The sequence below is a fragment of the Bos mutus genome, chromosome 20, assembly GCF_027580195.1.
Source record: "Bos mutus isolate GX-2022 chromosome 20, NWIPB_WYAK_1.1, whole genome shotgun sequence".
In the NCBI taxonomy this organism is placed as follows: Eukaryota; Metazoa; Chordata; class Mammalia; order Artiodactyla; family Bovidae; genus Bos; species Bos mutus.
In genome coordinates, this window is record NC_091636.1 from 16179327 (window position 1) to 16204300 (window position 24974).

The following is a 24974-nucleotide window of genomic DNA, read 5'->3' on the forward strand; positions in this document are numbered from 1 at the left end:
GGTTTGATATAAAGCTATAACTCAAGATGGTGCCTGACAGGTAAGGCAGAAACTTAAAACTCAGAAAATAGAGACTGACTGAAATACTTGTTAAACTTAAAGCTAATATTTTATATAACACACCGTCTCTACCTGATGTACCCTGGGTTATTTACAGTACGTGTAGGGTGTATATAGAGGTTAAGAATTTGAGCTACCACTGATTAGTACTGTGACCCTGGGAACTTCAAAATGTACTTCACATCTAAAAACCTGTTCTTCTTTGAAGAAAAGATAATATCAACCTCCTGGGGATAGTGAGAACTAAATGAGATAATACTTGTAAAATCCTAAGCAGATTGCCTAACAAATTGTGTGCGTGTGAATGTATATATTTATTGTATATTTTGTCTTCATAACCAGTTTGCTGTTGTTGCTGTTGCTAAGTCAGTTAGTTCCTTTAAAAAGTTCCCTGAATTATTTTCTAAAAAATTAATTTTTTACTTTTAGCCATGTTGTGTAGCCTGAGGGGTCTTGGTTCCCTGAGATTGCCCCCTGCAGTGGAAGCAGAGTCCTAACCACTAGACCACCAGGGAATTCCCCAAATCTTTAAATTAAAGATGGATTATATTAAAGTGTTTGAGGAGTCAAGAACTGGTAAAGCTGAGTCAGACTTAAGAGGATTTAAAATTATTTTGAATACATGCACCTAGTGCAAATTACAAATCGTACACGAGTTTTTTTTTTTTTTTTAATAGAAAAGTCACCTCCTTTTATCCAGCTATAGTTCTTGTCTGAAGAAACTGTTTTCTATGAATTTTTCTAGAGATTTTATAGATATATAAGCACGTGATATTTTTCTTTCTAATACAAGTAGTAGCATGATGTCCACTTGGCTTTTTTTTTTTTTTGGTCTGAGTTGGGTTTCATTGTGGTGTGCACGTTTAGTTGTGCTGCAGCATGTGGGATCCTAGTTCCTAGACCAGGGATTGAGCCTGTGTCTCCTGCATTGCAAGATGGATTCTTAACCATTGGACCACTAGGGAAAGTCCCTCCATCTTGCTATCTAACCTTTTTTACTTAAGGAATTATCTTGGAAGATTATTCCATATTAATACCAGTAGACCACCAGGAAACTCCTGAGAATGAAGATTTTATATATAAGATCTTTTTCTGTGAACTCTTTATATCCTTTTCTCATTTTTCTCTCTTTTCTATGAGTTCTTTTTCTGTTGATTTATAGGAACATTTGTGTATAAAGGTAAAAGACCTTTATATATGCTTTGTGTGACAAGTATTCCCTGCCCTCCTCCAGTATAATGATGTTTTATTTGACATTGATTGTGATTTTCATCAAATAGAATGCTTTTTGAGTTTATATGTAAATATGTTTTTATTCTCTTCTTGTGTGTCATACTTAGGAAGGCCTTTCTTCCCTTTTCTGAGATAATAAAAATTTCTCTTACTTTTTCTGTAATGACTTTGCCTTTTTTCTCCTTTAAATCGTTAATCTGTTTGATTATTTTAAGTAAACTTTGAAGTAGGAGACTTGTCCAGACTTTCCTCTTATACTAAATTTCTGTATGTGTTGTCTATGTGGACTTTTCTTTCTTTCACTGAGGTTTATTTCTGTTCACATATTAATGTTATGGTGCCTTAAAGTCACTGTGACTTTTAAAGTTGAGTTATGTTAAATAAAAAAGGAGTTAAAAAGCCATTTAATCCGTAATTAAGGAACTGCATATTTAATGTTTAATTTTTTATTTCCTAATTTTAGAAAATTGATTTGCCTTTGAAATGGAAATTATCAGGCCCATTATTCTCTAAACAGGACATGAATTCTTCCCTCCCTCTCTCCTGTTCTCCATCCAGTTCTTCATTCATTCCGTACTATTATGTGTTCTTTTGAAGGATGTTCTTTAAAGTGTTGGTTTGGAGTTTTGACTCCCTAGATTTCATTTTTGTTATACGAAAACAAATGTCAGATATTTCTTTATGGGAAGCTTGTTTAATAGAATAGCATATATTTATGCTGAATCTTTTGATAACTTGTGAAATGATAAAGGTTTTTCTTATGAAAAATTTTTATGCCTTTAATCTTTTCTAAGTTTTATTGAGATATAAATTGACATATGTAATTTGTGTAAGTTCAAAGTCTACAACAGCATGTTTTCACTTAACATATATTGTGAAATGATTACCACAGTAAGTTTAGTTAGCATCCATTTTCTCATGTTGTGCATAACATCCTGAGTACTTATCTTGTAACTGGAAGTTTGTACCTTTTGATTATGCTTCTCCATTGGGTTCCTCATTCCATCTCTGTAACCACAAATCTGATCTCTTTCTAGTTTTTTTTCTTTTTTTTGAGAGATTCCACATAAAAGTAAAATCATATAGTATATGCCTTTCCTTGACTTATTTCACTTAGCATCATGCCCTTAAGGTCTACTCTTTTTTGTTGTCACAAATGGCAAGATTTCCTTTTTTTTTGTACCACATCTGCTTTATCCATTCATCCGTGGATGGAAGAGTTTCTTAGAAAGGTAATAGTTGTTTATCACGTTGAGTTGAATTTTGAATGCTTGATATTTAAAGCACAATTTAAATTATAAACCAGTCTTAATGTATATTTATTTACTTTGCAGTACTGTAGAGTTCATATTGATACTTCCAGTTCAAGTTTAGGACCACTGGGTTTTTGTTTATCGCCTTCTGTCTTACATGTGTATTTTCCTTTTTTCAACGTTTAGAATCTTCGTTCTCAAGGACACTTTAGTCTGTGTTGTTTTTTTTTTTTTAGTAATGGGATGCTTTCATGGTAATTTGTTTAGATTTTCTCTTTACTGGGGATATTTTTAGTAAATTGTCTTTTTCTAAAAATTGTCTATTTCTATATTTTCAGCTTTAATTACATAGAGTTGTTCAGATGGTTTATGATTTTAAATGTTGTCATTTTTTATTTTATATATTTGTGCTAGTAGCTTCTCTACTGATCTGTCCGAACCCCCACCCCACAGCAGTTTTGGATTTATAGTTCTTCAGCTTTTCCAGTTTATTAACTATTGGTTTTGTGACTTTGCTTCTTTTTATTTTGTTTTAAAATTGCACGTGGAAGAGGCTTGATTTTGTTATTTTTTAAGTTTAATTGAATTTTGGTCAGGTAATGTCATTTGTAGGTATGTTTGAAATTTATTAAAGATTTCTTGGTGACCTGAGATGGGTGCTTGAAAAGAAGATATACTTTCTGTGTTTAGGGGTTTAGCATTTGATACATAAAATCTGTTAAAATTTAAATGAGTATGGTTTAAATCTTCTGTATGCTTACTAATTTTTTATCCACTAGGTTTGTATTGGAGTGAGCAAGATGTGTTCAAGTCGTCTGTATTTTTCTTGTATTACCTGTATTTTATGCTTTATGAAAGTGTACCACTGTTATTGGGATCATAAATATTAGAATTACCTTGTTATTGTACATTTCAGTTATAAAGTCTGTCTTTGTCCACTGCTTTCTAGTTTGAATGCTACCCTGTTAGTACACTTACTGATCATTTTCTTGTACATTATCTAATCTGCTGTTAATCCTGTCCAGTGTTTTTCACTTCAGATATTACATTTTTTATTTCTAGAAGCATTATTTTATGTTCTCTATTTTTCCTTTATGTTCCTATTTTCCCTGTCCGTAAATATTTTTATAATAGTTGGTTTAATGTTCTTGTCTGCTAATGCTGTCATATCCATCATATCTGGCTATCTCTTTAAGTAGATTCTTCCTCTTGTTATTGGTAGTATTTTCCTGTGGGGGAGCCACCCCCCCCTTTTTTTTTTTGCCTGACAGATACTTTTAATTATTTTTGTTTTGTTTATTTGGCTTCTCTGGGTCTTCACTGCTGCAAGCAGGTTTCTGGTTGTGGGGAGCTGGGGCTAGTCTAGTGCGGTGCGTTGGCTTTTCATCATCGTGGCTTCTCTTGTTGCGGAACACAGGCTGTAGGTGTGCAGGTTTCAGTAGCTGCAGCATGTGGGCTCCAGAGTGCAGTCTCACTAGTTGTGGCGCACAGGTTCAGTTGCCCCACGGCGTGTGAAATCTTCTCGGACCAGGGAGCAAACCTGTGTCCCCCTGCATTGGCAGGCAGATTCTTTACTGTTGGACCACCAGGGAAGTCTTGAGTGACTGATAATTTTTGACTGAATGCTAAAGATTATGAATTTCATATTGTTAAGTGTTAGGTTTTGTCATTGGACTTTGCTTTGGGAAACAAGCTGGAATTAGTTGGATCCTTTCAAGAAAAGTTCTAAGAGGAAATTTATACAAGTAAAACTTTGAATTTTGTGAAAATCCTGTAATAGTAAAATTGAATTGGCATGCAGTTTTTAAATTCTGGCTATGACAGAGTAACAGGTAACCAGATAACCAGATTTACCCACTCATCTCGGAAATTTAAAAAGCCAGACAAAACGTATGTTGCAGGCTTTTATACATTGGATAACAGGAGGTGGTCAGTCTTATAAAAGCCCTCATGGCTTGAAGAAAAGTAATAGGTTATAGCACGGGGCGGGGGAGTGGTGGGTTGAATTCAAACAGTCTGGTGGTCTTACTACAAGTTGAGGAGACAGCTGAAAATTTGGAAAGGTCAAAGTAGATAGAATTTGTGGGGCAAAGTAATAGGAAACTGTTGAGTGGAGAGAGAACTCAGAAGAATCTACTCAAGGCTTGTGACTTACAACTGGACCTGCATGTGCATGTTTGGAAGTGACTGAAGCCAGGGAATACAACCACCAGAAAGGAGTAGGTGTACCAATTCCAAAGATTTACGTAGGGTCAGGAAAAGTTTATGTTTACATCAGCTTCAGTGGAAAACCCACCTAAGATTTGGAGCATAGGCAGTAAGTAGAATATAGGCAAAATCTTCAAAAGGATTAGCTCCAATTAGTGGTGCAAAATTAACTCTAAACTACAAGCTTTTCTGGACCCACTCTAACTGGACATGGAACAACAGACTGGTTCCAAAGAGGAAAAGGAGTACGTCAAGGCTGTATATTGTCACCCTGCTTATTTAACTTGTATGCAGAGTACATCATGAGAAATGCTGGGCTGGAAGAAGCACAAGCTGGAATCAAGATTGCTGGGAGAAATATCAATAACCTCAGATATGCAGATGACACCACCCTTATGGCAGAAAGTGAAAGAGGAGAGTGAAAAAAGTTGGCTTAAAGCTCAACATTCAGAAAACGAAGATCATGGCATCTGGTCCCATCACTTCATGGGAAATAGATGGGGAAACAGTGGAAACAGTGTCAGACTTTATTTTTGTGGGCTCCCAAATCACTGCAGATGGTGACTGCAGCCATGAAATTAAAAGACACTTACTCCTTGGAAGGAAAACTTATGACCAACCTAGACAACATATTGAAAAGCAGAGACATTACTTTGCTAACAAAGGTCTGTCTGTTTTTCCTTTGGTCATGTATGGATGTGAGAGTTGGACTGTGAAGAAAGCTGAGTGCCAAAGATTGATGCTTTTGAACTGTGGTGTTGGAGAAGACTCTTGAGAGTCCCTTGGACTGCAAGGAGATCCAACCAGTCCATTCTAAAGGAGATCAGCCCTGGGTGTTCTTTGGAAGGAATGATGCTAAAGCTGAAACTCCAGTACTTTGGCCATTTCATGCGAAGAGTTGACTCATTGGAAAAGACTCTGATGCTGCGAGGGATTGGGGGCAGGAGAAGGGGTCGACAGAGGATGAGATGGCTGGATGGCATCACCGACTCGATGGATGTGAGTTTGAGTGAACTTCGGGAGTTGGTGATGGACAGGGAGGCCTGGCGTGCTGCAATTCATGGGGGTTGCAAAGAGTCGGACACAATTGAGCGACTGAACTGAACCAAGAGTTTTGTAAGTTTGGTAGCTGAGTAGTTCCAGTATTTTAATTTGTTATTAAAATAGCTGGACATCTTTTCCCATCTAATAGTTTTTTTCTTTTTTAATTTGCCTCGGGTTTTTAGTTGCAACATACAGGATCTTTGTTGCATTGTATGTGATTTTTGTTGTTGTGCCTGGGTTTTCTAGTTGTGTGGGGCTCAAGGCTTCCAGGAGTCTTGAGCCACTCTCAGTCTTTAGAAGTTGTGGCAATTGGGTGCTCTAGTTGTGGCACACGGGCTCCATAGTGGACCGGCTCCATAGTTGTGGTGCCTGGGAGCTTAGTTGCTCCATAGCATGTGGGATCTTAGTTTCCTGACCGGGGATTGAACCTTCATCCCCTGCATTGCCAGACAAATTTCTTAACCACTATACCGCCAGAGAAGCCCCTAATGGTTAATTTTTTTTATGAACTGTCCATAAAGTGACTAGAAAATGTTGGTCACTGGTCTTAGTCTTTTTTTCTTTTGGCTGCGCCACACTGCATGTGGGGTCTTAGTTCCTCTATCAGGGATCAAACCTGCACCCCCTGCAGTTGGAACCCTGGAGTCTTAACCACTGGATAGCCAGGGAAGTCCCACTCTTCTTTTTCTTTCCTCCCGGTTGTTAGGAATTGCTTGTCTAAGAATGTATTTATCTGCTTCACTTTTGATACTTTGAGTATAGCTTTCATGATTCAAAATACTTTTTCCCTCAGCACCTTGACTGCCATTTTGTTGTCTTATAGCATGAGATGTTTAAGTAGTTTGATGCCGTATGATTTTTTTCCCCTTCATGTGGAAATGTTTTTATCTCTCAAGAAGTTGTTCTGTATTTTTGGGGTTCTGAAAATTCCATTTTGCTAGTTATTTCTTGAATTATGTGTTTCCTCTGTGTTCATGGTTTTTAGTGGTCTCCTTGCTGTTGCCACTTGTCTTAAAATGTTTGGTTATTACTTCACATTTAAAAATGATTAAAAAGTTCTTTGGGACTTTATGTGTGTAAACAGTGCTTTTTGAATGGCTGTTATGTTGAAGGACTCTGGAAAGCCAAATATCTTTGTGGTGTTAGTGCCCATTTTAGCTCTTTATTTGGAGAATCTACCCTAATTCCGTTCTTTTCGAGTACTGCTCCATACTCTATGTACATTCGTATACCAAGCAGCAAGCAGTTCTCCAGTTTTTTTTTGTGGATACTCAACTGGGTTTTCTACAATTGAATTCAGTTCGGATTTTCTGACACTTACCACCTGGAGTTAGTTTAGACTGTACAGGTTAAGGGCTCAGTCCCATAGGACTGCCCTTCTGGTCCCACTTCAGATATGAATCTCAAGTACTAGATTTTCAGGTTACCCACACTTCTGTCTGATTTGGTTTTAAAGTAGAGATGCCCATGGACACCCCTCCCACCACCACCAGTTCCCCCCTGCCATCCCCCAGGTTTCATATTTTTCTGTAATGGTTCACGGAATGCAACAGAACACTACTGTTACTGGTTTATTGTAAAGGATATTCTAGAAGACACAACTGAACAGCCAAATGAAGCAGTACATAGGGTGCTGTCTGGAATAGTCCCTTTGGAGTTTGGGGTATACCACTGCCTCAGCAAGTAGGCACATTCAGCAACCTGGAAGTTCTGCAAACCCGTTCTTTTAGGGTTTTTACAGAGGTTCTAGTACCTAGGAGTGAGTGATTAAATCATTGGCCTTTAGTGATTTGCTGCAAGTTGCCCAGTAGTTCTTGAAATTTTTGTTTCTGGTTTTCTGTTGGTAAAAAGTTTTCATTTGTAACACACATGCACTAATGGACACTGCACACAAAATTTTAAGTATGCAGTGTGTTCACAAGTGAACACCCTGTATTAACACCGTTTACCAGCACCCCCAAATGTTTGTGTCCTTCTCATTTTCTAACTTTGAAATGTTTTTCATCTTCCCTTTCTGTCTCCACATCCAGTTTCTGTCTTCACATCCAGTCCTTTGCAATCACCCACCTATAGGTTGTGTTTCTGCAGTCTCCCTCTGTCTCCCCCCCTGCACATCATTTCCATCGTTAATACCCCCTTATTCTTTGTTGTTTTTTTCTTTACTTGAAGTATAGTTGGTTTACATCCTTGTTGTTTATTTTATATATGGTGGTGTGCATCTTTTAATACCGAAATCCCAGTTTATGCCTCCCATTCACCTTTGGTCACTGTAAGTTTTTTCTATGAATCTGTTTTGTAGTAAATTCATCTGTACTACTGTTTTTAGATTCTACATATAAATGATATATAATATTTGTCTTTCTCTGACTTACGTCACTTAGTTTGATAATCTCTGGGTCCATCCATATTGCTGCAAATGGTATTTCATTCTTTCTTATGGCTGGGTAATACTCCTGTGTGTGTCGGTCGGTACATGTTCTTTATCCTTTCATCTGTATGGATAAATGTCCATGGTTGCCTCCGTGTCTTGGCTATTGTAAATAATCCTTCTATGAACATTAGAGTGCATGTATCTTTTGGAATTAGAATTTTTGTGTTTTCCATATGCATGCCCAGGAGAGGGATTTGCTGGTCATACAGTAACTCTCTTTTAGTTTTTAAAGGAGCGTCCGTACTCTTTTCCACAGTGGCTGCAGGAATTTGTATTCCCAGCAACAGTGTAGGAAGGTTTACTTTTCTCCACAACCTCTCCAGCATTTGTTATTTCTAGACTCTCTGACGGTGGCCATTCTGACCAAGTAAGGTTGATAACTCATTGTTTTGGTTTGCGTTTCTCTAAGAATTATTGTATTGGGCGTCTGTTGATGTGCTTTTTTGGCCATTTGTATATCTTCTTTGGAGAAGAATATCTCTAGATATGGAGGACAAATATCTTATTTAGGTCTTCTGCCCATTTTTTGTTTGGGTTTGTTTGTTTTATGTTACTGAGTTGTAGAAGATGTTTGTGTGTTTTGGAAATTAAGCTCTTGTTGGTCACATTGTTTGCAAATATTTTCTCCCAGTCTGTAGGTTGTCTTTATGGTTTCCTTTGCTGTGTAGAAGCTTATAAGTTTTATCAGGTCCCTTTTGTTTATTTTTGCTTTTATTTCTATTGTCTTGGGAGACTGGCCTAAGAAAACACTGGTACAATTTATGTCAGAATGTTTTGTTTATGATCTTTCCTAGGAGTTTTACGGTGTCACGTATTATATTTGTCTATAAGCTATTTTGAGTTTGTTATTGTGTGTGGTATGAGAGTGTTCTGACTTCATTTATTTGCATGTACTATCTCCTTATTCTTGCTCTCTTTACTTCCATTCTTTATAAGAGAGCTTTGAGTTTGGCTTTTATATTACAGTTTTTAGAAAATTGAAGGAAGCTAGCTCTTTTCCACTGAAATTGGAATTTTTTAAGTAACACATCTTTTGAAAGCTTCTGTTATGAGTGAGTGGTAATGGGAACCAATACCTTTCCTCTCAAGGTGATTTTCTGAATCCTCCCTGCCCCCTTTATTTTACAACAAACTATACCAGATTTGTTTTTTCTAAGCACATTTCCAGACATACAGTTGTAACTTTAAAACTTCTGGGTGCTTCCTTTGCCTGCTGAATTTAGTTCCGATTTCTCATTCCTGTGTGCTGTTCAAGGCAGTACGTAGTGTCCTCAGAGTACTTTCTCTACTTGGTTTTAGATATACTGGCGTGTTGAGTGGTGTTGGTTGACATTTTCATTACTGGGTTGATGTGTTGAGAGTCTATTGGCTAGATTCATTAGTTCAAAGAAGTTTGTAACAGAATGACTTAGTACCATTGAGAAAGGAAACCCCCAGTAGTAGTGGTTGTTTTTTAAATTACTTATTTTTGGTTGTGCTGAATCTTCGTTTGCTGCTCACGAGCTTTTGCTAGTTGCAGCGAGCCAGGGGCAACTCTTTGTTTCGCTGCTCAGGCTTCTCATTGTGGGAGATTCTCTTGTTGAGGAGCACAGGCTCTGGAACGTGGCCTTCAGTAGTTTCAGCACTCGGTCTCCGTGGTTGTGGCCCACAGGGTTAGTTGCCTGCATCATGTGGAATCTTCCTGGACCAGGGATCAAACTCATGTCCCCTGCAGTGGCAGGCAGATTCCTATCCACTGTACCACCAGGGAAGTCCCCCAGTGGTTTTAAGAGACCTGTTTAGAAATATTCTGTGCTTACTCTAAATTATTCACACAAAATGATTCCTTCAGGTTTTTTATTTTTTAGGATTATGTTACTGGCCAAGGTGTGGGGACAGACAAGGAGAAACAGTGATAAATTCCATTTCCTTCCTGTGTCAGTGCCAGAGAGTGTAATTTGTTTTCTGCTTTGTACTTAATTGAAACATGACATTAAACATTATGGTTTTGTGTCTTGGGCTAAATAAATTTGAAGATTTTAAATAACAAGATCTTTAAATCTTAAGGGATGGTAATTTAGAAGCTTCTTGGTAATTATTCTAATTTATAATACCGTTTTTTAAAAATATTCTATATTATATGAAACATTGTCAGTTGTATCTAAGATATATATCTATATTTAACCATAGTTATACATCTTTCTGTTTTTTTTCTCATGTTTATATTCCAGTTGAACTAAGTCATCTTTGGGATTTTACCTTGTTATAGCAGTGTTTTCTCAAACACACGGTTTAAGAAACCTTAAGGTAAACTAATCATCTCTGATCCAAGGTTATTTTAGTTGAATAAGTAACTTAAAATTTTTTATATTGAAACATATATAAAGTACCGTGCAGAAATTTCATGAGTTTGTACAATAGGACTTGAGGACGAGTTGTTTTGGTTACTTTCTGAAAATACATTTTGGAGGGTGCAGGTTTGTTAATTTTGTAAGTAACTTCTGTGGGAAAAAGTTTGAGAAATATACTGATAATGAACAATGAGCATGGTTTTGAGGCAGGAAGATTTGAGTTCATATCGTAACAGGCTCTGTAGTTTTTTTGTTGTTGTTTAGTTGCTAAATTGTGTCTGACTCTGTGACCCCATGGATTGTAGCCTGCCAGACTCCTCTGTCCGTGGCAAGAATACTGGAGTGGGTTGCCATTTCCTTCTCCAGTGGTTCTTCTGACCCCCAGGGATCAAACCTGCTTTCTCCTGCATTGGCAAACGGATTTTTGACTGAACCACCTGGGAAGGACCTAGTCTGGGGGTAAATTATCTCTTCCTATTCTGCGCCCCACCCCACCCCTTTCAGAGAACATATATAAACTGATGCCACATTTATTTTTTAAAGTGTATCTGTTTACTTTATTTGAACTCTAACAATATTGGCATTTTTTTAATGGCAAAACATCATTTTTTTTCCCCTTAAACTGTATATTCTTTTAACAAGGGAGTTAAAATACTTTTGCACGTGAATTTTCTGTGGGCCAGAAATTTGGTAGCAGTTTAGCTGAGTGGTTCTGGCTTCTTCCATTTCTTTCATAAAAATCTCAAAGGTTGCTGTCATTTGAAGGCTTGACACTGCTGCCTAGAGGATCTCCTTCTAAGAAGGTGTTCTTCTTTGGGTTAGCAGGTTGCTGCTGGCTGTTGTCTAGAGCACTCAAATTTCCTTTGCATATGTAGATGTCCAACTGTTTGCCTGGCTTCTGCATTTCAAGAGGAAGTGATCTGAGAAGAAAAGTAGGTAGAAGGGTGCAGTGCCTTTTATGACCTAGTCTTAGAAGTCTCTTCTACCACATTCTTTTCATTAGAAGCAAGCTATTAAGACTAGTCCACAGTCAAGGGGTGACCTGGGTTGGGAATATTCCCCTGGAGTAGAAAATGGTAACCCACTCCAGTATTCTTGCCTGGAAAATTCCATGGACAGAGGAGCCTGGTGGGCTGCAGTCCGTGGGGTTGCAAAGAGTTGGATGGGGCTGAGTGACGAAGTGCACGCGCGTGCGCACACACATACACACACACACACATAGTTTGCGCTTTTCTTTGGTTAAATACTTCAGATGGATAATTTGCTTATACCTTAACTTATGAAGGATATGAGGCAGCAACTTTGTTTCCATTTGTTAGCTGTTAAAGAGGGAAGACTGCCCTTTTAAATCTAGTATCTTCAGCAGTGTTTAGTGCTGCTTGTTTTTGCTTACATTGGCTGTTTAGTAAATGAGCTGATTTGAATTAAATTTTATCCTATATAGACCATATTGTTTGCAGTATAATTCTAAATTAAAATGTATCTTTACCAGCCCTTAAAAAAAGATCTCATTCAGGGATGACTTAAACTGTTTAGTATTGTGAGCTTGACAGAGAAGCTCAGTGAGTAAAAATTTGTTTATAGAGTAGGGGTTGTTTTTTTTGTAGTGGTACATTTTGTATGAAAATTGTTAGCTCATTATAAGTTTTGGAGTACTTCAGTTATATTTTGTGTATTAAGCCTTTAGTAATCTAAAATCTCAAGAATTGAAAGCATGCTGTTTCCAGTCTTTTTTTTTTCTCCTTAAATAGAATTCTTTTTGTAGGGGTGAAAGTAGCAATTTTCACATGTAGCAATTTAGCAAATAACAATTCTCATAAAATTCTTCTGTTTTGTTTTTTATTTTTATATGTAAGTAAAACAGGTTCTGAGCAACTTAATAAGAGATAAGCTGAGGGAGGTAGGGAACCTAACAAAATTCAAGGTTAAAGCAAGCCAATAATATGAAGCTTTTTAAAGGATGGAAATTTCTAATACTCTAGATTTCTTGTGAAATTTGCTGATGTTTTATATTTGAGAGTCTAATCTATAATTGAGAGTTTGATAACTAAGAAAAGATACTAGACACTTTGTTTCATAACTGAAACTGCAAAAAACAGTAGAGCAGTAGATTATTTTCCTGTGTTTAGAGGCCATGTTCCTTAGGCAAGAGTTTTTTTCTTGGTAAATATTACAGTACTTACCATCTTTTCCTGATTATCATTACTTAAAGTACTCAAGAATAGAATTCTCAGCCTTAAGAACCGCTGAGTCAGAATCTATAGTGAAAGGATCTTTTACTTTTTATTAGGGAAATCTGGAAATCACCTACGCTTACTAAATGTTAATCAGACTTCATTAGTGGTATTGCAGTAGTGAAGCAGACACAACAGTGGAATAAGATGTCAGAATATACTTTTCAAAAGTTAAAAATATGAAACTTCCCTGGTGGTCCAGTGGTTAAGACTTCACCTTCCAAAGAAAGGGGGGTTCAGGTTCCATCCTGGTTGGGGAGCTAAGATCCCACATGCCTTAGGGCCAAAAAGCCAAAACATAAAACAGAAACAATATTGTGACATTCAATAAAAATTTTAAGAATGGTCCACATCAAAAAAAAGAAAAAAAACTTTAAAAAGTGTTAAAAACATGATGCAAAAATACAGAATAAACATGTCACAGCCTTATCATTTTAGAAAAATGATTTTTAAAAAAACCTGATTCTTGAAGATTTTGAGCTAGTTGTTAGAGTACATACAATGTGTCTCATATAATATCACCGCTCCAGGAGTTGGTGATGGACAGGGAAGCCTGGCATGCTGCAGTCCGTGGAGTCTCTCAAAGAGTCGGACATGACTGAGCAACTGAACCGAACTGAATGTCTCTCAAGTTAGTGCCTCTCCTGTTGAAGACAGGCTGTGCTTTGGTTAGGATATTACAGAAGTGAAATGGTGCCCTGTCTTGCTCATTGGCACACAATTTCAGTTTGTTCTTTTACTGATGATGCTTACTTTGGTCTGTTGATTAAGGATTTCCCAGGCTATGTGCCAGGCCATTTCATTGCAAAACTGTAGTAACCTTTTTTTTTTTTTTTTTTTTTTGAGGTACTTAGAAATTGTATAAATAACCTCTTCCTTCTAAAATTTTTCAGTTGTATATATATCTGGATTCATAGTGTTTTATTCAGGGGGTTATAATATAGCACATTTATTTTTATGGGGTGAAAGCCATGTTACATGAAATTAACCATTTAAAAATGTATAATTCAGTGTCATTTAGTACATTAACAATGATGTGAAACCAAGTTCCAGAACATTTTCATTACCCTCTAAGAAAAGTCTGAATCCATTTAGCAGCCAGTCCCATTCCTCCTTCCCAGCAGTCCCTGGTTAGGTCTCTGCTTTTCATCTCTGAATTTGTCTGTTCTGGATATTTCATAAAAATTGGGATTGTATAGCATGTGATCTGGCTTCTGGATGTTTTTGGTGGCTTAGCATATTTTCATGGTTAATCATAAGAGAATATGTCTTCTATTGAATACGTACACGGTTTGTTTTTTATTCATTTATCTATAGGTGGACATTGAGATGTTTCCACCTCTGGGCTGTTGTAAATAGATCTGCTGTGGACATCAGCATTCAAGTATTTAAGTATCCATTTTCAATTCTTTTGAATGCAGTGGTATTACTGAGTCATGTGCTATATGCTTTTAGCTTTCTGAGGAATTATCAAACTGTTTCCCCAGCACTTGCATCAGTTTACCTTCCCATTAAAAATGTACCAGGGTACCAGTTTCTTCATATATTTGACGACACTTGTTATTATTTTATATACTTTTAAATTTCATTTTTATATTATTTATATATATATATTTAAATTTATTTATTTTCATTGGAGGCTAACTACAGTATTGTAGTGGTTTTTGCCATACATTGACATGAATCAACCATGGGTGTACAGACACTTGTTTTTTAATTAATTAATTTTTGGCTGTGCTGGGTCTTTTCTGCACTTGGGCTTTCTGTAGTTGCTGCGAGGTGGGGCTACTCTTGCTGCAGTGGGCAGGCTTCTCATTGCAGTGACTTCTCTTGCATTGTGGAGCACAGGCTCAAGGCATGCAGGCTTCAATAGTTGCGGCGCATGAGCTTAGTTGTCCTGTGGCATGTGAAATCTTCATGGACCAGGGATCAAACCCATGTCCCCTGCATTGGCAAGAGGATTCTTAACCACTGGACCACCAGGGTTGTCTAACACTTACTGTTTTACTCTTTTGTTTCCTTTCCCCTTTCTTGGAGGGATGCTGAGAAATGTCTGTTCAAGTCCTTTGCACATTTTTACATTGTCTTCAAGAATTCTTTATATTCTGAACACTGGACACCTGTTAGATAAAATTTGAAAATATTTTCTTCCATTTTGTTGTCTTTCCACTTTCTAGATGATATCCTTTGTATAGAATTTTTAAATTTTAGTGAAATCCAAAGGTGCTGTATCTAAAATTCTATTGCCAAATCCAAATTAGTGAAACCTTACTTCTGTTTTCTTCTGCTAGTTTATAATTTTAGCTTTTGTAGGTCTTTGATCCATTTTGATAGATATCAATAGGAGTTTATTGGGTATCCACTTGTTGAAATCCATTTGTTGTGGTCTTAGCAGTTTGGTTAAAAAAAAAGTCAATTGGCCATACATGTATGACTTTTTCTGGATTCTCAGTTCCGTTCCATTGGTTTATGTATCTATCCCTTACACTATACCAGTAAGACATCATTTTGATCATTATAGCTTTGTAGTAAGTTTCAAAATAGGGATTTGTGAGTCCTGTAACTGTGTTCTCCTTTTCCAGTAGTGTTTTGGCTGTTTGGGGTTCCTTGCAGTTCCAAATGAATTGAGAATGGCTTTTCTGTTCCTGCAAAAAGGGTTTTTGGAATTTTAATAGAAGTTATGTTGAATCTGTTATTGCTATCTTAACAATACTTAAGTTTCCCAGTCCTTGAACAAAGCGTGTCTTTATATTAATTTGGATCTTTAAAATTTTCCTGTAGCAATGGTTTGTAGTTTTTAGTGAACAAATCTTAAACCTCCTTGGTTAAATTTATTTCTGGATAATTTTTGAATAGACTTGTTTATTCATTTCCTTTTGGATTGTTACTGCTAGTATATAGAAATGCTACTGAATTTTCTTTGTTGATCTTGTATCCTACAATATTGCTGAGTTTATTAGCTCTTATAGTTTTACCCACAGATACAGAAATCAGGGTTGTTTTCCTTTAGGATTGACTGGTTTGATCTCCCTGCAGTCCAAGGGACTCTCAAGAGTCTTCTCCAACACCACTGTTCAAAAGCATCAGTTCTTCGGCGCTCAGCTTTCGTTATAGTCCAACTCTCACATCCATACTTGACTACTGGAAAAACCATAGCTTTGACTAGATGGTTATGTGTCTTGGTGTGAATCTTTTTGTGTTTATCTTTCTTGGAGTTCAGTTAACTTCTTGGATATGTATATTTTGTGTTTTTAGCTAATTTGCTAAGTGTTTAGCCATTATTTCTTGATTTCTTTTTCTGTCCCCCTTCTTTTCTCTCCTGAAACTTTTGTTATGTGTATGTTGGTATGCTCGATGATGTCCCACAGGTTTTTGTTCAGTTTTCTTTTCTTCTAGCTCCTTAATCTGGTAATTTTAATTGACCTCTTCACTCTTCAGGTTCTCTGATTCTTCTTTCTGCTGGCTCAAATCTGCTATTAAACTGTGTAGTGAAATTTTCATTTCAGTTAACGTACTTTTTAGCTCCAGAATTTGTTTGGTTCTTTTCTGTATTTCTTATCTCTTTATGATACTGTTTGTTGAGACATTGTTCTGGTTTCCTTTAGCCCTTTGTATTTAAGACAATTGATGTCTGTTTCTCATCAGTGGCAGTTTCTGCTAATGTCACAGCTCCCCCCCGGCCCCCCCCCCCACCCCCACTGCCCCATGGGCTGTACTGTATTGTTTCTTTGCATGCTCTGTAATGTTTATTAGAAAATCAAGCATTTTGAATACTGAATCAATAAGTTGGAGACTCTAGGAGTCAAATATTTTTTTCTTCCCATCGTTGGAGTTGCTTACTATTGGGTTGTGGTTGTGTGTTCATTTAGTGACTTTTCTAAACTATTTCTGAAAGTCTGTATTCTTTGTTTTGGGTAGTTTCTGAGGTCTCTGTCCCTCAGATTGTAATCACCTAGTGTTTTGTTGTTTGAGAGAAATAATATTTTAATAAAGTTTAATGCAAAAAGTCCATGGTGAATAAGAAGTTATCAGGCTCAGTATATTGTCTAAAGGTTGCAAATCCTTCACACATAGGCAAGCAAGAAATCAACTTAGTGCTCATAGCACAGCTGAGACAGGTTGCAGCCTTTAATAAGACTTTACTAAAGGTTCAGTGGTTATAGAAAGTAGTTTCAAGGCAATATAATAGTTTTATTTCAGCTGTCCGTAGATATGGCTGTTGTCAGAGCTCTTCAAACAAGAGCCATTGTTACCTTGTCCAGCTTGTGTTTTGTTGCAGATACGTGTCTGGAGCCTAAAGGGAATGAAAATGAAAGAAATAAGAACTCTCCCAGTCATTGTTTATTGGATCTGTGTTAGGGTACTCTGTCTTTCCTTTAAATATTTATTTATTTTTGGCTGCATTGGGTCTTAGTTGTGGCAGGCGGGATCTTTCTTTGTGGTGCCTGGGCTCTTATTTGTGGTATATGGACTCAGTAGTTGTGACTGTAGGCTTAGTTGCCCTGCAGCATGTGGCATCTTAGTTCCTCTGTTGTTCACCCGCTAAGTCGTGTCTGACTCTGCAGCCCTACAGACTGTAGCCTGCCAGGCTCTTCTCTCCATGGGATTTTCTGGGCAAGAATACTGGAGTGGGTTGCTGAGCCTGCCACCAGGGGATCTTCCCTGACGCAGGGATCAAACCCATGTCTCTTGTATCTTCTGCACTGCAGGCGGATTCTTTTACCCCTCAGCCACCAGGGAAAAATTTCTTTTCTCCGTTCCTGTGTTCTCTGGCTGGGGCTCTGTAAATTAAACTGAGGAAAGACATATTAACAAGAGAAAACAAACAAGTTTATTAGCATGCGGTCACTTGGCAGTACCTCTCACCGTGAGTAACTCAAAGAGGATGAGTAGAACTTGGGGTCTGTGTGTATACGTAACTTCACAGGGGGAAAGAATACTTAGTAGAAGAAAGCAAATGATTTTTGAGACAAAATGGATAACGGGGTCCTTAGGCGTTTGTGGCAGTGTCTGAGTATGGTGCTGAATTTTTTTTTTCTTTTTTGTTCTCCCAAAAAGAGAAGATGAGTTGCTCCAGGAGAGGGGATTAATAAATTCTTTTGGCAGTTTCTGCATTTAGGTTGATAAGAAATTTTAGGAACTCGCATGCCTTCAGCTCAATTTTTCTTATATCAAGGTGGCTTGTTTAGGGGATGGCATAAATGTGATATTAACTAGTATTGCTCTTTACCTTTTTTCAGAACAGGAAAACTTATACCATTAGCTATCTATGCTTTATTATTTAAGAATTGATTTAAATTAGAATTCATAAAGACACACAGAAAGAGATAATAGTAGTGGTGTGTCTCTTAGGAATAAGTTTAGTGTGTAACTTACCATTTAATCTTTGGTTTTCTGTGGTTCCCGGGGCTACTCTCTAGTTGCTGTGTGCAGGCTTGGTGTTGTGGTGGCTTCTCTTGCATAATGCAGGCTCTAGGGGCGCAGGCTCAGTAGTTGCAGCACGCAGGCTTAGTTGCCTTGTGGCATATGGGATTTTTGAGGACCAGGGATCAACCAGTGTCCCCTGCATTGACAGGCAAATTCTTAACTACTGGACCACCAGTGAAGCCCTGCTCATTTAATTATGTAAACATTTTCTTTACCTTAGTGAGTTAACCAGTTTCTGTTTCTTATATCTGACGTTTGTTGACCTTCACTCCGCCCCTTCCCCTTTCCAGTACATTGGATAGTAGAAGTGGAGTTTTTGTGTAGTATCTCGAGAATTTTTATTTTAGGAAATACTTTGGTATGACTTAAATTCTGCCATAGCACTTACATTTGAAAGAATTTTGAAAAAGGATGATTATCAGTAGTATTGATACTTTTGCTTCTTAAAATTTCCCTTTTGAGATTATTCCGCAGTTGTAATTATAAGACATTAGTAAATTTAGACATTAATGTTCAGAAAATTTGATTTCTTCATTGACTAATTTCTAAGCTCTATATTGAAATGAGTACAGTTGCCCAGTTGGCTTCTTCCCCATTTTAAAAAAATCTGTGAATTTACTGTGTTTAGATTGGGCTGGTGACTTGAAATTTTTGGTGCAATTGAGAAAGGCTTCCAAAAAGTTAAATTTAGAATGTAGAAGAGTAGTGGATGCCCATTGTGATGATTGTAATTTTAAAAATCATTTTAACTGTGGAAATTTTCAAATATACATGCAAGTAGAGAGACTACTTAGGTACCACCTTGTACTAACATTTATAACACACGGACAACTTTGTTTCAGTGACTTCCATATTCCTTGTTTTTTTCCCCTAAAGCAAGTTCCAGATACATGGATTTAATTGCAAAGACTTCAGTATATGTCCTTTTATATACAGTTGACCCTTGAATAGCATAGAGGTTGGGGTGCTGTCCATCCACGCAGTTCAAAAGTCTGACTTGAGAAATCAAAAAATCTTTACAGTTGGCCCTCCCCACTTGCTGCTCCACATCTTTGGATCCAGCCAACCTCAGGTCATGTAGTGCTGTATTACATATTTAGTGAAAAAAAATCTGTATATAAGTATCTCAAACCATGACAGTTTGAGACCTTATTATTGAAGGGTCCACTGTACCGTCATTGCACTAACAGTTACATCTACAGTGACTAATAATTTCTTAAAGTCATTTAATATTCAGATCATGTTCAAATTTTGGACTGTTTCATAATTTTCACTTTTTGAATTTGGTTGGAATAAGGATCTATGTAAGTAAGGTCCACATGTATTTGATTGATCTGTCTGTGAAATCCATGTATTTGTTGAAGAAGCCAGGTCATTTGACCTGTAGAATATCATGTCATCTCCATTCGATGGGATTACTTCCCTCAGTTGTCCTTTAACTTATTATCTGTGTTGAATTTCCTGCAAATTGGTAATTAGATCAGAATTCAGATTCTGTATGGGCCAGGGGGGAAGAACATGTGCTGTGTACATAGGTAATGCTGTGTGCATCATATTGTGTCACATCAGGAGACACTTTATAACTAGTCTGTTTCAAGACTATTATAATTTCAAAACTAAGCTTCATTGAGGTAGTTTATAATAAAATTATCCAGTTTTAAGTGCATAATTTGGTGAGTTTTAACAGGTGTCTACATTTGTATAATAACCTTCACCACAATTAAGATAAATACCCAGTTACCCTTGAAAATTTCTTTCTTCCCTTTGTAGTCATTTCCCTTCTCTCCAGGCCCTTTACCCTCCACTGTGCTGATCTGGTTTGTCACTATATTTTTGCCTTTTCTAGAATTATAATTGAAATCTTATAGTAGTCAGATCATTGTAATTTAAAGGAGGTATAAGATACTTTGGCCAGGAACTATATAGATCTAATGTTTTCCGCTTTTGTATGACAGGGACTTGCCATGAGGTGTTGAAACCTTGTTTCGCTGAGTTGGAGAGACTGGACCTAAATGGCGCAGCATGACTTTGCTCCAGCCTGGCTTAATTTTCCTACCCCACCATCATCAACAAAGGTATTCTTTCTTGCATCTCTCTTTTCTTTTTGTCTTTCTATCTGCTTTTATTTAGTTCATGTTGTGCACAGATGTAGTTAAACCAAAGCTTAATGTTTTGCAGAGAAACACCTAAACTTTCTAAATTATTTCATATTTAATGTGTTGGTTTATCTATATATGTCAATTTTCAGTATACCATCAACATTCTTAAACCATTTACTTCAAAAGTTATCTTTTGTGCTAAAGTTCTGCATTTTACAATTCAAGCCAGTTAAATACATTGCACTTTACTTTTGCGGCTTACCTCTCTGTGTACTATTCTTCTGATAACTAACTTTGCTTACTTTCCTATAGATAACATTAAAAAAAATCAGAAGTTTTTTAAGTCTTTCCTTAAAACTGGAAGAATTCTTTTTCAAATAATAAGACTTTGGCATATTACTCAGTTTTAGGAGTTATGAGAACATTGCAGTGTTGCTACATATCAGATGACTCACTGATTTTAAAATGTTCATTTTATATAACCGAAACAGAACTTAGTGTATAAGACATGCTTGACATGCTTGAAATTGTCATCTGCTTATAAGCCTTGCTGAGAGGGATGTTGAAATGGATTAGAATCAATCTATCTGGCTCCATACTATCTTCCACTTCGTTTTTTCCATAGTGCAAAGGAATCAAGAGGGAGGTCTTAATCATCTGCTTACCTTTTAATCAGTCTCTACCATGCTAAAGCATTCATCTAGGACCTTTTGGGGGTCCAAGCAGTTCTTATAGAACAGTTTGCTGAAACAGCTTTTATGGGAACAATTTTAAATTTGTAGAGTTGTTCCCCAGTAAGGACTTGTCAGATCATAATATATTGGAAAAGTTGCATTGGAGAAACAGCGTGTGAACTGACTTTATTTTATGCAGATGGATTCTCTGGAAGGCTCATTGACTTGCCTCTTTTCATATGATTAGTGTGAGCCTAGACTAGAATCTAGGATGCATTTTCTATTTTGTAGTATTTTCATTTGTGAATTTTGTAAAATGATTAAACATTTTATTTCATAGATTATAAAATGGGATCACAGTTGTTAGGAAATGGGAAAACCATTTCTTAGTTACAGACTCTGTTTGCCTGCCTTTCCTCTTCTATTTAGGTCTCTGAAATTTGCTTTGCTCTTGTTGTTTATGTCTACCCCACCCCCCTGGTTGCTGTCAGCTATGCTTTTCCTGGATTCAGTTTTTTCCAGACCTACTTCAGAGCCTGGAAGTACATGAATTTCTTGCTCCTCCGTTTGTTTCCCTTTTCTCTTTGAAATGAGTTAAGATTTGTTTTCATTTTTAAACATATCAATAAAAATTATCAGCACCTGGAAAATTAGTTACAAACATTATTGAGGATAATTCTTGTCTTCATTGAAGTGTTGATTAAGGTTGATTAAGATTGACTTTGTTTTGTGTGGTGGAATTCTTAATGTTTTCTAGAACCAGACATTTGATCTGAATATAGGCCCTCATGAAACGAAGTCTTGATTTTGCCAATTCTAAATTTTCAATTAATTCTAATTTATTTTAGCTTACCTACAGAAAATAATGTCACTTTGAACTCTTAGCTAGCAATATTTGAAATTACCTTCTTAGACCTTTCGCAAAGTGGTTTTAACAAATAAATAAATACACACATCATTAGGTGTTAATGCTGTCTGTATCACTCAAAATCACTATTCGTGGGTTTTCAGTTGTAATTCTTGTTTTCTGACAGAGCCCTTTTAATCTTTTCCTGAATAAATGGGATAGTCATAAATAACTGTTGGGTTCTCTTTTTCAACTTTGTGTTAAGTCTTTTCTTTTATTATTTGAAGAGATGATAAGAGTACTTGAATTAAGGGTTAACAATGTTTTCAACACTGCACCTGAGCAGTTTTCTAAGGTGTGCAGAATTTTAGCCCCATCATGTGGTGAAATTTTAAACTGCATGTGGTTGTTTCTGTCTATGAAATAGACATACTGGCATTTGAACTGTTCATTAGGACCCAGTAAGAAATTTTACATCATGTTTTCATATTCACATAGCTGTAACTAAAAAGTCATTTACCTATGTTCTTCTTTCTCTTGGGGTCTTTTTATTCCAATCAAAAAAAAAATGCTAAAAACAAATTGTTACTAATTATGTGTCTTATTTATAATGAGACCTCACCTGCAGTTTGAAAAATAGAATTGTAATTACTTGCCTTCAATAATATAAGTAGTATCAGTTTGCATTGAAACTGTGCTTTTTAAACTTTAGGCTAAGAAAGGATGAGAAAATTTAGACTGGTAGCTGAATTCATTGAAACTTCTTGTTTACTAAGTAGTTTTTAACTGTTGATTCACATATTCTGGGAATCAGAAAATTATGCTATTATTTTTAAAAATTCAGAAAAAGATTTAAAATGTGGTAACTAATATTTCTCAAGTCATTACTGTATACCAGTCACTGTGTAAAGCGCTTTATAAGAAGGCAAACAAAAGCATAAAAGGTAAAATACTGTTCGGCTCTTCCACCACTACTTGCCCCAATCCATGTAAACAGATGGGGAACTGAGGTTGACAGAGACAAGTAACTTGACCCAAAGTGCTTGCGTTAGTGTAGGAACATATGTGTGCTTGACTTTAAATATTTATGTTTAATAACTTCCTTTTTTTGATTATTAAGAAATAGACTAATTTTCAGAAGTGAAATACTGGGATGTTTTAATATATATATATCAGAATATAATTTTATCTTGGTTTGGGTAAGCGAATGAAATTGCTTTTATTTTTCCTTCAAGGGTAGCATCTCCAATAATCTATTTCTGAAAAAAAAAAAAAATCTATTTATGTAGTTAGTACATGGGTGTCTTCACTCTGCAGTAGCTGTGTACAGTTGACCCTTGAGCAATATGGGTTTGGGCTATTTATGTCCACTTATGTGGATTTTTTCTCCCCAATAAATATATGTACTGTACAACTCCGTGATCTGTGGATACTGATTTTGACCATACATAGAGTCGGCACTCCTAACTCCCTGCATTTTTCAACTGTCAACCTTAATCTTTTATTGAGTGAATCTACATAGATTAATTGGACCTATTAATGGACTAAGTTGCAGGAATGCTTGGCCATCTCTTGAATGTATTTGTAGGGGAAATTCCTAGCAGCAGAATCTGTGAATTAGGAAGTTTATACCTTTTGGTAGATAGTGCCTAATTGTTGTCTAGAAAGATTGTACCAGTTTATAATCCTATAAAAATTATATGGAGGGGGGCAGATTTTTCCCTATTGGCAATGCTGGCTGTTGCCCCATTTTTTCATATTTGTGAAATTCAATGAAAAACGACACTTCATTGTTTTGATTTGCATTATTTAATTATGACTGAGCATAGTTTTGTCTTACGAAATGTTATTCATGTAATTTATTTCTTAGTGATTTATTTGTAATAGCTCTTTTCATATTGAGGGGTTTGTTGCATATTCTGCATATATTTTCGTACAGTATATTTGTCTTAATAATTCTAAAAGAACCATGTGGATAGTTCTAAAGAAATATTTAAACGTACAGAGAAACATGGAGAATAAGTCACATCATAACATTTTGCAGTTTTATCTTTGTGTCTCTTATGGAAATAAACAATTGAAGTCTGCTGTTGACTTCTTCACAGTCCTTTTTCTGTCTTCGTTTTTTCCCCAGAGATATTCTCAGTGCATGTTCTTATATTGTTACTAGGTATGTGAGTATCAAAAGAGTTTTCTGTATATATAGAACATTAATATAAATGATTAACATTTATATTCTGAACCTTGTTTTTATATTTGTTATTTATATCTTTTAGATTTCCCCCAATGTTGATATCTGCAGATTTGCTGTAATTACCTTAAAAACTGTTCCCGAGTCTCCTACATTTCAGGTGGATTCTTCAGTCTGAACCACCAGGGGAGCCTCAAAACTCTGTATTCTATTTTTTGCCTCTGTATCACACTGTGTTTATCTCATTAAGTTGAGATTGTTTATATCGCTGGGAAGGATTGAGGGCAGGAGGAGAAGGGGACGACAGGATAAGATGGTTGGATGGCATCACCAACTCACTGGACTGTGCTGTGGTTCATGGGGTCACAAAAAGTCGGACATGACTGAGCGACTGAACTGAACTCTATAATGAATACTGTATTGACTATTCTTTTACTGTCTCCTAGCATGCATAGATAAGAATTCTTTAGACTCCTTCTCAGACTTTAATGGCTATGAAAGTAACCTGGGGATTTTGTTAAAATGCAGATTCTAATTTCAGTAAATCTCTAATGGGGTCCTAGTCCTGACAATCTTCAAAGTATTGTTGATTCTGCTTGTCTCTGGACCACATTTTGAATGGCAAGGCTCTTACCTATAGTTAGAAGAAAAATTGCTGGAATTCAGTTCCATACTGCCAAATTTCTTTTCCATCTGGTATACTGATTTATACTCCTGTATGCTGTACATCGGAGAAGGCAATGGCACCCCACTCCAATACTCTTGCCTGGAAAATCCCATGGACGGAGGAGTCTGGTAGGCTGCAGTCCATGGGGTCGATAGAGTCGGACACGACTGAGCGACTTCACTTTCACTTTTCACTTTCATGCATTGGAGAAGGAAATGGCAGCCCACTCCAGTGTTCTTGTCTGGAGAATCCCAGGGATGGGGGATCCTGGTGGGC

At 36.5% G+C, this 24974-nt stretch overlaps 1 protein-coding gene across 4 annotated transcripts in view; it reads left to right on the forward strand.

Moving 5' to 3' along the window:
• GPBP1 (GC-rich promoter binding protein 1) overlaps positions 1-24974 on the forward strand; it is a 66892-nt gene that overhangs the window by 14406 nt on the left and 27512 nt on the right. For all 4 annotated transcript variants that reach the window (XM_070357503.1, XM_070357502.1, XM_070357501.1 and 1 more), the window contains one exon: positions 20176-20295. In XM_070357503.1, the coding sequence (XP_070213604.1) occupies positions 20233-20295 (63 nt within the window). In that variant the 5' untranslated portion in view covers positions 20176-20232. The remainder of the gene's footprint in view (positions 1-20175; positions 20296-24974) is intronic.